Genomic DNA, 13401 nt, shown 5'->3' on the forward strand with positions numbered 1-13401 from the left:
TCCGTTAGGAACCGGGCGAAGAAATACATGCACGCGTTGAGAATCGCCCGCGCCAGGGCGCAGCGCCACAAGGTGTAGGGCGAGCGTGGGGTGGGGCGAGTGGGGACCCAGGAGTTCCCGTGCTCGGAGCGCCGGGCCGTCGGTTCTTCATTCCTGCCCTCGGGGCGGACGGAGTGACCCCGGCCCCGCTCCCCGCCCCGACCATGGTAGTGTTCAATGGCCTTCTTAAGATCAAAATCTGCGAGGCCGTGAGCCTGAAGCCCACAGCCTGGTCGCTGCGCCATGCGGTGGGACCCCGGCCGCAGACTTTCCTTCTCGACCCCTACATCGCCCTCAACGTGGACGACTCGCGCATCGGCCAGACGGCCACCAAGCAGAAGACCAACAGCCCGGCCTGGCACGACGAGTTCGTCACCGATGTGTGCAACGGTCGGAAGATCGAGCTGGCCGTCTTTCACGATGCCCCCATCGGCTACGACGACTTCGTGGCCAACTGCACCATCCAGTTCGAGGAGCTTCTGCAGAACGGGAGCCGCCACTTCGAGGACTGGGTGAGTCCGGCGCCTCCCGGTCGGTGAGGGAGCCCGGTTGCGGGGTTTCCGGGGAGAGACTCGCCGGCCTGGGCATTGGTCCTGGGCACTGGGCTCGGGGACTTAGCGCCCACTGGGCAATGTGAGTGCGTGTGGGGCCCGGTGTCCTTGGGGGTGCACGCTTCACTTCGTGGTTGGTGGGGAAAAGATGTTGGGGCGCGGAAGATGGGACTTAGAGGCACGGAGCCTTTCGTACCCTCCAGGCGGTGGAGAGTGCCGAGGGGCCGGCAGGCTGGGAGAGCCAGGGCAGTGGTGCTGCAGGCTGGCAGAAGACCCCGCGCTTCCGCGGTGCCTGGTGGGCTGTGTGTGTGTGGGTGGGTGCCTCCGTCCTTGGAAAGGCACGTGGAGCCTTTGCCTGAAGGCTTCTCCACGTCCTGGCTTTGTCATGCGAAGCCCGGTGACTGGGTTGCTTGATTTTTCCCTCCGGGTGGAAGCTTGCTGGACTCTGTTCCACTGCATGGTGGTCAGCTCAGCTTCTGACATACAAGGAGAAAAAAAAAATGTGTTCTCCTCCAGTGTCACCTCTAGGGTCCCAGAAACCTCAGTCGAGGTTTCTTGTTGTGTCCAGTTCATTGCCCATCCATCCAGAAAAAAATGCTGTGTTTTAAAAACGGCTCTGCTGGTGGCTAATTGGAAGCCAGTGCTTGGAATCTTAAAGTTACATTGCTTCTCTGTTTTGAGTGTCGAGGTACCGTGCAATGAAATACTATTTCTAAGTCTGAGGTTGAGTTAATTGTTAATTGACGATGTTGTAAAAATGTTAAGGATTTGGAAATAGGCCTTGTCTCTGTGTACCGTATAAACCAAATTCATTCAACCTTGGCACTTGAACAAGCAGAGAGAAGCAAGCTGGTTGTTTCGCTCTTCTTGGAAGGAAGGTGTTAAATTAGGAAATGGTTGTCTGAATTTTCAGATCTGTTATATGTTTCCACCACAAGCAAATGTGGCTCTGGTAAATGTGGAGGTGGTTTCGGGGCTCCGAGCCTCATGGAGAGATATAGAGGAATCACTGTCTATTGAAAACCAGATAACTTTGTGAGTGTCCTAGGGTCAGAGGTTGCGATGAATTCTCTTGGCAAGTCACCTAACGTATTTTTTCAAGGACATGGAGTTTTAGGGAAGAATAGGGAAAAAAAAGCCTGTTCTTTTTATGCTCATGGCTGTGATGTAGTCTGCCTGAAACCATGGTTACAGGGCTCACAGGGAAGCTCCAACAAGCCACATGCGTGGAACTCTAAGAGATGTGTGGCTTGCACGTGGAGAAAGCAGGCGAACCTTAATGAAATCCCAAAGAACTCAATGCCATTCCAGTCCGTTTCACAGATGCCCCTCACCTCCACTTCCCTTCCGCCAGCAGAGCTCGCACTCATTCCCCACGTCCTCCCCACACATGGCCTTTGGACTTTTTACTCCTGGAAGTAGCGCATGTCTGAAGGGGAGTGGAAGGGAGAACTAATTTCAGAGCCAGATCGCAACACTAAAAACCCGAGATTGTGAAGTTGCCGTTTTTGAACAAGAAAGGGAAGAGAACAAAGAAAAACTTGACTGTGGTTGCTGGGGCATGGAGGCCTCTTGCAGGGTATGCAGATGGGGCTTACACAGTGGGGCAGAGAGCAGGAAAGAGGAACGGCAGGTCTGCATTCATCCACGGGACAGATGCTGGGTGGAGGGAGAGTGTCTGTGTATCTCTGGTGATGTTTCACTGGGGTATATGGGTGCTTCAGGCACCACCTTTACCCTTCACTTCTGGTGAAGCCCGTGCTTGGTTACATCCTCTAAAGTCCTCAAGTTCATGTTGGACTTGACCCTAGATGACATCATCTAGTGCTCGGGCAAGTTTTACAGACAAGGACATTGAGTTCAAGAGAAGCTAAGGGCACCCAAGATCACATGATAAGCCAGGGTGGGTGGAAAGTAGGGCCCTCACCTCCTGTGGCTGACCACTTTAATGGGGAACAGAGTCAGCTGGTCTGGCCTCCCAGCCTCTTCTCCCTGCATGTTCATATGTGGTGTCCCTGTGTGTGATAATTTAAAATGCTTAAAAATCGTTCTTTTGCTTTATAGCAATTGTGAATGGATATGACAAGTATTGGCCAGATTAAAAAACCTGAGACACAGACAAACCCAAAGTCCCAGGATAGACCAGGCAGCGGAGCTGGTTCTGACTGCTCCATCTAGTGCTGTTTTCACTAGAGGGTGCCATGGGCACTCTGGTTCCTCTAGACCAGGGGTGGGGATGTATTGGCCGAGGTGACTGGCCCTTGGACACAGAGACAAGATGCAGTGGGGCTAAGTTCACCTTTCCCTTCCTGTGGTCCAGGGCACACCTGCAGAATCGTGCCTTTGGGTCGACTTTCCTGGGTTTCTCAGGTGCAGCTAAGAAATCAGGCCTGACGTTGGGGGATGTGGAGAGAGCGTGGGCCAGCAGCTTTTCTCATCGTGAGAACAGGGAATGTAACTGCACTTCGAATTCACTTCTATTCGTGGAGTTCCTGTGTTGTGCTCAGATCCAACCGGGGAAGCTTAGCACTGCGGGCGATTCAGAGGTGCAGAGAGGCCATTGGTTTACCCTCAAGGGGCTTCCATTGCACTAGGGAAATGACACTAAGTAGATACATAGAGACACTTAAGTAGCAGTTAGGTTCCTCATGACGAGTACCATAGAGACACTTAAGTAACAGTTAGGTTCCTCATGATGAATACCATAAATATGTTAAGAATTGGCGGTGCTTGATGGTGTAGCTTGTAATCCCAGCACTTTGGGAGGCGGAGGCGAGAGGATTGGCTGAGCCCGCAGGTTCAAGACCCATCCCGGTAGCTTGGCAAGACCTTGTCTCTACAATAAATCAAAAAATTAGCCGGGTGTGGTGGTGCACACCTGTGGTTCTGGCTGCTTGGAGGGCTGAGGCAGAAGGATCGCAGGAGCCTAGCAGGTTGAGGCTGTGGTGGCCGGGAGCATGCCACTGCACTCCAGCCTGGGCAACAGAGTGAGACTCCAACTCAAAAAAAAAAAAAAAGTGTTAAGAATTGAAAAGGGGGGTATGCTAGGACAGCTGGGAGAATCCAGGAGGGCTCCTGGAAGGAGACATGAGCTGGATATGAAACGGTAGGTGACATTTAAAGAGGCATCTACAAGAGAGGACAGTGTTCTGGGCATGGATGCTGCTGGAATAAAGGCAGAGGATCCTGTGGTCAGGGTTAGAGAATGGAGAAGCAGGGCTGATACTGAGCAGACCTGTTAGAAAGCAGCAAGATGGACTAAGTTTCCCCAATGCAAGACTTTGATCCAAGTACCGTCTGCTATGATTTACTTACTACGTACAAAAAGGAGTCTTTTCTTTTCATTTATGTCCTCTTTTATTTTCTAATTCATCTTTTCTTTTAATTCACTATTCGTGAAATCACAGGTTTGGATATTGTAGCTATAATTTTTACTTGTCCACATTAAAATAAACATGGCTTTAAAAAAAAACAACAACAACAAAAAAGAAGTTCATGCCAGGTGACTCTTAATACCGTTAGAGACGCTGGGCCACCTTTTAAAAACACGAGTAGGAGAAAGTTTAGAAAACTGAGGCGGATTCTAGAACACATAAAAGCCAGGCTGAGTTATTCTCCAGATAATGAGAAATGTTTCAGTTTTGATGACAAAGGGGGTTGCTTTAGAGAAAGCTCATTATAACGAGAAGGAAAGATTTTTGCGGGTGCTTGAAGCAGAATCCGTTATAACACAATTGCTGTAGCTGGGTTTTCCAAGAACTAGATAATAACATCCACGCAGACTTTGGTGTGCATAAGAATCATTAGGGGAGGGGGTGAAAAATACAACTCCTCTGGCCCCTCCTTCAGAGCTTTTGATTCTGTGGTTTGGGATAAGCTGGGAATTCACGTTTTTAACGAGCTGTTCTGGAGATTCTGACCAGACCAGGCTTGCTTTGGGAAACACTGGGCTAGAATTGAAATTGCAGGCAGGAGAAGGCTCCAAATAATTCATGGATCAAGCAATATCTTGACATTTTATCGTAGAGCCTTGCAATTCTTAAATGTATAGACAAAATGTATACGGATAACTGGGTGAACTTAGTATTGGGATTCACGTTGCAACCAGAGGCTGAATGAATGCTGGAGTGGCATTGCATTTAGGGCAGGGTTGGGAGGCGGGCGGAGAGGGCTATGTGCAGGCCGCAGCTGGATGGTCCCTTCACGCTCTGGATTTTGCTCTGTCATTGTGGCAGAGTCTCCCCTGACATCCCCCCCCATTGCTTTACCTACCTCTGAAGACAACTTTGGTCTATACCACTTCCTTGCTTTATCCTGTAGAAGAGGTGCTGGGAATACAATGGCAATGACAGGAAGTCATCTTTTACATTTTTAAAATGGTTTTATTTTATTTTAGATTCAGGGATACAAATGCATGTTTGTTACATGAACATATTGTGTAGTGGTGGGGGCTGGGTTTCAGATGGCCCCTTATGCAGATAGCGAACATTGTACCCAATAGGCAATTTCTGGACCCTGTAGCTTCTCTTCACCGCCCCACTTTGTGTCTGTTATTTTCATCCTAGTGGTCATTTAGCTCCACATATACATGAGCACATGCAGTGTTTGGTTTTCTGTTTCTGAGTCAGTTCACTTAGGATGATGATCTCCAGCTCCATCCATGTTTGCTGCAGAGGACATGATTTAGTTCTTTTTCATGGCTGCATAGTATTCCACGGTGTATATATACCACACTTCCTTTATCCAGTCATTCGTGGATGGGCACTTAGGTAGGTTCTATGATTTTGCTATTGTGAATAGTGCTGCAATGAACACATGAATACAGGTATCTTTTTTATACAGTGATTTCTTTTCTTTGGGTAGATTCCTAGTAGGAGGATTGCTGGGTTGAAATGGTAATTCTGTTTTGAGTTCTTTGAGGACTCGCCATACTGTCTTCCATACTTTTGAGAGGCGGTTCCCAGAGCGGTTAAGGACACAGCTCTGGAGCCCGGCTGCTTGGGCTTGGAGCCACCTCTACCACCTGCCACTTGCCTGATCTTTAGTGGGCGACTTGAACTTCTGTATTTCTGTTTCTTCCTCTGTATAAAGCAAGTGATTCCTCTGCATTTCTGTGTTTCTGTTTCTTCCTCTGTAAAAAGCAAACGTACTTACCGATCACGGGATAGGGTTGTTGTGGGCATTCAGTGACTTACTACTCATAGACTGCGTAGACCCATGCCTGGCTCTTAGTCAAGGCTTGATGACTGTTTAATTCGTACAATTATTGTTATTATATCCCCTAAACCTAGCATGGGCTTGGCCCTAGAGAGGATTCTTTACTGAGTTGATTATTATACAGGTCCCGAAGAAGCCAGTTTTTCTTCGTCTCCAAGATAGTTCCCTTCAGCCTGGCAGTCTCATTTGGCAAAGAATGGGACACCACGAGGGTTGTTTCTGTTTTGTATTTCCAAAGTGGTCCATTGGCAAGGCTTCTTAAAATTGTTCCAAAATTGTCCCCCCAAAATTGGGACAAAATTGTCCCCCCAAAAACTGGAATTATCTTTTTGGATGTTGGGCTTCACGCAGTACAGGCTCTTCCCTCTAGGTGAGTGTTCTAGGAGCCCATCAGCATCAGTGCACCGACTATTGTTGTTGTGAGAGGCTGCGATCGACTTCAGTGAATTTTTCTTGGAGATTTTTTCAGTGCATTTGCCCATTTCATGATGGGTGACTTATGAGTTCACCTGTCCACACTGTGCTGAGTGTTGACCAGTTTTTCATCAAAACATGGCATGACCCCTATGCCCCACCCACCCTATTCACCTGATCTCGCCTTGAGTGACTTTTTTTTGGTTTCCCTGCATGGAAAAAGTCTTCAAAAGATAACATGTTGCTGATGTTGAAGAGGTGAAATAAAAAATGGCTGAAGCACTAAAAAGCGTCAAAATTCATGAGTTCAAAAACTGTTTTGAGCAGTGGAAAAAGCATCTTGGTAGGTATATTGCATCAGATGGAGCGTACTTTAAAGGTGACTGAAGTTTAAACATGTAAGAATAAACACAATTAAAAAATAATTCCTGTTTTTTTGAGGCTCCTTTTTGTATATTGCCCTCGGGCACATCTCTATTTTCAAGACATTTGTAGGGGGCTTTTCTTTTTTATTGTAGAGATGAAGTTGCCTGGGCTGGTCCCAAACCCATGGGCTCCCAAAGTGCTGGGATTACAGGCTGAGCCACTGAGCAGGCAGGGGGATTTTCTTAAAGGATCCCTGAAACTCTCATTGTCATGTCAACACAGTGCGGTGGGCAGGTACTACAGAGGGGTTGTGGGAAGTTTGGGAATGGGCCATGCCCCCTTGGTGTATCCCTACCCCCTGAATTCATTCCCCTGGTAGCTGAGGGTCCACGGACCTCTCCCTTTTTCTTACTCCTATAATATCATCTAATTAGGTGTTGCTCCCCTTCATACACAGCTGGTTGTTTAACAACTAAACAAAGGACTGGTTTTTGGCCCAGTGCTTCTTGGCCTTGTGTCCCTTGAGTTAAGGGCCTGAGATTGACTCCAGACTCACGGACAGTCAGGAGTTGCCTCTTTATCCTGTTTCTCTGTCTTGGTGTCTCTGACCAGCAGCAGATTTAGTGAATATTGGAGACTCAGTTCCCTGGCTCCTCCCTGGAATCAGTGAGTTCTATCCATAAGATGTCTTTACCACTCACTGGTCATGTGACTTTGGGCCTGTGAGATTTAGGCTCCTTAGGCCTGTGTCTTCATCTGTAAAATGGGGATATGATATTTCTTACCTTTTAGGGTTGTTAAGACTATTGAACAAGGAAATGTAAGGCTTTTAGCAAGCGGTCTGAATACAATCTATTTCAGCAATTTTATTAATATTTGAGGAGTTATGTGTGTGTGTTCGTAGTTTTAGAATCTTAAATCAGAACATATGGCCCAGTGAAAGATATTTTTCTCCTTGATTTGTGAATGTATTTTTATGAAAAGTCTTCCATAGTCTAAAAATAAATTTGATTTAGTTATATACTCAACAAATCGCCCTTTTGAAAATAATAGAATTACTTGAAATGAGATTGTTTTAGAAAGTCTGAGAATTGGGGCCACTGTAGACAAAGGTTAATTATTTAGGGAAGCATATGAGGAAATGGGGATATTTGGTGAGCTGGTGTTTTGATGTCACTGTCCCAATATCATTCATTCTGAAAAATTGGCAACTTCGTCCTTTCAATTGCCCAGGCCAAAAACCTTGCAGAGTCACTCTTGATGCCCCTCATTCTCATGTGCTTCTTATCCACTCCATCAGCAGCATCAATTATTTCTGCCTTCATAATAGATCCGACATTGGATAAATTTCCATACCTTTGCTGACACCACTCTGGCCAAGTCACTGTCATCTCACACCTGGATTATTTCAACAGTCTCCTAATTGACTCCACCTTGCCCCTGCTTCTCAGATCCTATCACTCTGCTCACACATCTCTCAGGTAAGGTACAGTGGCTCATGCCTATAATCCCTGCACCTTGGGAGGCTGAGGCGGGAGGATTCCTTGAGCCCAGGAATTTGAGGCCGGCCTGGTGACATAGCTAAAAAAAAAGAAAGATTATCCGTTGTGATTATCTACAAGACCAACAAAGTCAGGCCTCCTGTTGTGACCTCTCTGACCCTCTCACCTACTCTTCTTGTTCATTCCTCTCCAGCCAAGTTGGCCCAGGCATTACATTCTCAGTAGGGACTTTTCTGGCAGTCCTATCTAAAATCTCACCATCTTTTCCTTTACTTTATATGCTTTTACTTTGTTTCTTTAGCTTTTAATTTATATGCTCCTTCCCTGCTTTATTTTTCTCCTTCATTCTTACCTCCGTCTTATACATTACACATTTTTCTTATTTAGCTTTATTGTTTATCTCTAACGCCAGAACAGAAGTTGCATAAATGCAGAGCTTGGGTTCCCTGCTGTATTCTTGGCTCCCAGAACAGTGCCTGGCGCACTGTTGAATGAATAAATGAATTTATTAAACAAGTGTGTATTCCTTAGCACCTACTATGGTCTTATCACTGTGGTAGATATTGTGGTTTGGTAAAACAAAAGTTCTGTATGCATAGTTCCTGCCTGGGGACCCTGGAATATAGTTGGGGAGACAAGGATGGAAAGCAGTTGGGTGAATTCCTTAAACAATCCCTCTGTAGAGCTGAAAGAAGTGAAGAGGAGGAGGAGGAGGAGCAGGAAGAAGGATATTTTATTTTATAAAAATCTGCGAGATCCCTGATGATGTCCTTATGAGAGAATGCTATATTATTTCCATGTGGCATTTTGCATCAAGTTGAAGAATCTCAATCAAGTGTCAAATTCCCAAAAGGAATTATGTACCTGCTGGGTGCCCAGGGCCCACGCAATGTGCCTTGGTGAGGGGAGAAGAAAAATACCCACTTGTCCTTCAATTGCAGAGTTTAAATCAAGTTTAAAAATCTCATCAGGGCTTTAGATGCAAGACCTTTTGTAGTTGGCAGCAACAAGAAATGAAATTTCTGGCCGGGCATAGTGGCTCGCGCCTATAATCCCAGCACTTTGGAAGGTCGAGATAAGAGGATCGCCTGAGCCCACAGGTTTGAGATTAGCCTGGGCAATTTGGCAAGACCTCATCTCTACAATAAATCAAAAAATTAGTGGGGCATGGTGGCTCATGCCTGTAGTTCCAGCTACTTGGTAGTCTGAGGTGAAAATATCACCTGAACCCAGCAGGCTGAGGCTGTGGTGGCCATGAGCTTGCCACTGCACTCCAGCCTGGGTGACAAAGTGAGATTCCAACTAAAAAAAAAAAAATAAAAAGAAAAAAAGAAATGAAATTTCAAATTCCAGTACCTGAACTCACAGAGTTCACTGAAGCATGTGCAGACAAAGCTTTCGGGGGTTCACTTAGACTTAAAGAACTCCAGAGCAGGTCTGCAGTCTTTTGCAAAAATAAAAGCTACATTTGGCAAAGCCTTATATTTCTCTCCACTTTCCTTCAGGTATATATGGACTTGTTAAGTAATTGCAATCTAGTATAATGCTAATCAGCAGGGCTGCACCTGTTTGAAATTTAATTTTCTGGCAGAAGCCACATGAAGTGGCCAAAAGTCTGTACTGTACTGGGGGAACTGAGAGAACAGGAACATACTGTTGTCATTGTAACTCACGGACATCTAAACAAAATTGAAACTCCAGAGGAAATAGAATTGAAGTCTGTAATGCTGTGCTGGGGAGGAAGAGGAAAAAACAGGAGCCTGACATCAAACCCAAGTGCTGAAATGAGGACCTTCCCTTTCCCCTCTACCTCAGAGAGGTAGTTTTCAGTTGGTGAAGAGTTACCTTTATTTGCCTGCAAGGAGTACACTCACTGAACCCCTGGCCCCGAGAGGTAGATAAGACTAAAAGTGTAATCAGGCTTAATAAGAGTTTAGAGCATTCATGGTGGGTGAATCTATAATTAATAATTGAGGGAAGAAATAGTCTTTGGTTTTGCTTGTGTCTTTCTTGAATAGGTTGGTTTGTCTTTTTAGACCATAGCATCTCTTGGTGCCAGCCTTCTCTCCTCAGGCAGATATAAGCATCTTGGGAGTAGGGTGTCCCCTACCCCAACTGCCATCAGAGTATGAGGCACTCAGGAAGTCCATGTTGTCTACTCACTTATTTGTTAGTTAAATGACAGGCTACCTTCCTGGGGTCTGTCTTGTAGAAACTCAAATTAACAGTGTCTTCTTTAGTCAGACCGACTTAGATTGTGGTCTTAGAAGTTCATCATCTGGTACACTGCTGAAAAAGAAAGATGGTGGAATTCACAACAGATTCTCAGCAGTGGATGGAGGGGTGTATTCATTCATTGTTCCAGCCATCATTTCGTCCATTTACCAAGTATTTATTGAATACGTCATACACCAGGCACCATGCCAAGAGCTGGTCCTTATTCTCATGGGGTATATAGTCTAGCAGGATACACAGTATTAATAAGGGAATAACATAAAAATACTGACATGAAAAATTACAACTGAGAAGATGAGCTCATCACAGTCCATTCAGAGTCTGAAAACCCCCAGACCTCACCTCTTCAAGATTGGATTGGTTAATACCTTTTTCTTTCTCTTGGAAATTTATTGAACGGGGAGTCAGGTGACTCCTACTTTTGATTTTGCATTTGTGAAATCAGGAGTTAGGGTAGTCTAGAGGCTCGGTCCGGCCCCTGATAATGATGACCCTGACTCAAATCACTGCACCCTGCATTTTGCTCCTTGACTGTATTCACCCTACCTTGATAACTTTTGTCGATAATATTTTATCTTTATTGTTCTCCATGAAGCTAAGTCTTGTCTTGCCTGCAAAACTGCTGGCTTCTGCTTTTTTTTCTCTCCTCGTCCTTCTTTGTTGTGATCAAAATCACAAGGCTATTTTTGATAGTTTGCTTCTTCACCTACTGTTCAAGACTACAAAAAATATACTTATTTTTTCAAGGGAGCCAGTCTCTGTCATCGAGCCACTCAAAGAGTATTCTAAAAACAAACAAGCAAGCAAGCAAGCAAGCAGAATTTCTAGAATGCAAGGTCTATGAGTCTATCTCCCTGCCTTCTGCACTGAAGATTCATTCTCTCAACCAGTTTAGGTAGCTGAGAGAATCATCGATCAGCCGTTAACGATTGAGCATATAACTGACTGATGTTTGCCAGACTGTTTTTCAAGGAGTGAGAGCCCTTTGATTTTTGTAGGTCTCTGTGATCAAAGAGGTTGGGAAATATTCAACACGTCAAGATGGCCAATAACAAGGGAGTTGTACACCTCTGTTTAACCAGATAGCTCCCAAAAGTATCTCATCATAGAATGCTCTTATCTGGGAAACATTAAGAACTAGTGTTTTGTGGACATATGTTGAAAAACTTTATAATTAAATAAAAGTAGAAATGGACTTTCCTCAAGTGGGCCATTTAAAAAGTCAAGAATAACACCCTTTTATGAAATAGTGAATTTGAAGAACTGTGGGAATTCCAAGGAGAGGGGGATGAACATGGGTTCTTACAGTCAGTGGGTTCTTTTAGTTGCTAAGATTTTGAGCCAGACCTTGAAGAAAATAGGATCTAAATAGCCAGGGAAGGGAGCTCTTCTGAATTGGAAGAAGAGCACAGAAGACGTTGGACAAGCAGTTTTTAGCATTTTGGGTTGTGAGGGCTGTTGAGAGACCAGTAGGATGAAAGTAGGAATGCTATCCAAAAATAATTGCTTCATTACAAAAATGAAAAACAAGCTATCCAAAGAAAGGGAACAGTAGGTAGAATGGATATTCATTTGTTAATATTACATCTAGCCAGCCAGCCATTCAATAAATATATCTTGAATACTTTCTATGTATTCAAGTTTCCTAGAATTTTTCTCGGTGCAAAGTATTGGACAAACTCACTCGTGATATATTGAATTCTTGGTTATCAAGGAAATCTCTGTGGAGGACTAACCTCGATCTTACATGCTGCATTTCCAGTTAATGTTCTTTTATTTATTTTCTGATAGGTCTGATAGGGATGGAGAATAATTTTGTAACATCCTTCATGTGATTGGATGATGGTTTGTCCAAATTAAAAAGTAGTATGGGCCGGGCTTGGTGGCTCAGCCTATAATTCCAGCACTTTGGGAGGCCAAGGCAGGTGGATTGCCTGAGCCTGCAGGTTTGAGACTGGTCCGGGCAACTTGGGAAGACCTTGTCTCTACAATAAATAAAAAATCAGCCAGGCGTGGTAGCGTGTGTATGTAGTTCTGGCTACTTGAAAGGCTGAGGTGGAAGGATCACTGGAGCCTAGCAAGTTGATTCTGGGCGGCCGTGAGTGTGCCACTGCACTCCAGCCTGGGCAGCAGTGAGACTCCAACTCAAAAAAAGAACAAGAAAAAGAAAAAGTAGTATGGGCTTCGGAGTCAGTCCTGGGTCTGAATTCTAGTTTTATCAGTTTTGGCTGCATGACATTGGACAAATTATTTGACCTCCTTGTACCAATCTACTCATCCATATAATGGGAATCATAGCTATCTTGTAGCATTATTATAATATTAAGCAGAACAGTAAAGGTGCCTGGCCTATAGCAAGTTCCTCATAAATAGTAACATTATTATTGGTAATTATCTGTGATTACTATTTATTATTAGACACAGGTCAAATTGTGCTTCTGTCTGAAGTTTGCTGATAATAACCAACAGAGGGGACCGAGTGCAATGGCTCACGCTTGTAATCCCAGGGAGATGGAGGTGAGAGAATTACCAGAGCTCAGGGGATCAAGACCAGCCCGGGCAACTTGGCGAGACCTCATTCTACAATAAATTAAAAAATTAGCCAAGCGTGGTGCAGTAGTCAGAGTGAGACTTCAACTCAAGGAAGGAAGGAAGGAGAGAAAGGAGAGAAAGAGAGAAAGGAGATGAAAGAGAGAGAGAGAAAGAAAGAAAGAAAAAATGGAAAGGTTATCAGCAAAACCGTTTCATGTCCCTATTTCCCTCCCTATCTGAGATGAACTAGAATTGGGTGTGCTGAATTCCAAGTGCACAGAACTAGAATGCCACACTTGGCCCTTCTTAGCTCCTGTGGTGGGAGGTAAGAGGACTATGAATTACTTGCCCTTGGACTGACTTTTGTCTCAATGGATAGGTACATCAGACACATTGCTTCCTCTTTTTTTTTTTTTTGATTCAGGGTCTCACTCTGTCACCCAGGTTGGAGTACAGGGGCACAGTCATGGCTCACTATTGCAGCCACAACTTTCTGGGCTCTGGCAATCCTTCTGCCTCAGCTTCCCAAATAGCTGGGGCTACAG

The 13401-nt window shown here is 45.0% G+C and overlaps 1 protein-coding gene across 1 annotated transcript in view; it reads left to right on the plus strand.

The window, feature by feature from the left end:
- The first annotated feature begins 6 nt into the window (after nucleotides 1-6).
- Nucleotides 7-13401, plus strand: part of LOC103272114 (protein kinase C epsilon type) — a 394670-nt gene continuing 381275 nt past the window's right edge. The window contains exon 1 of the mRNA XM_008069595.2: nucleotides 7-551. Within this exon, the coding sequence (XP_008067786.2) occupies nucleotides 204-551 (348 nt within the window). The 5' untranslated portion in view covers nucleotides 7-203. The remainder of the gene's footprint in view (nucleotides 552-13401) is intronic.

Source organism: Carlito syrichta, unplaced genomic scaffold (genome assembly GCF_000164805.1).
Source record: "Carlito syrichta isolate Samal-C Ts95f unplaced genomic scaffold, Tarsius_syrichta-2.0.1 Scaffold312132, whole genome shotgun sequence".
In the NCBI taxonomy this organism is placed as follows: Eukaryota; Metazoa; Chordata; class Mammalia; order Primates; family Tarsiidae; genus Carlito; species Carlito syrichta.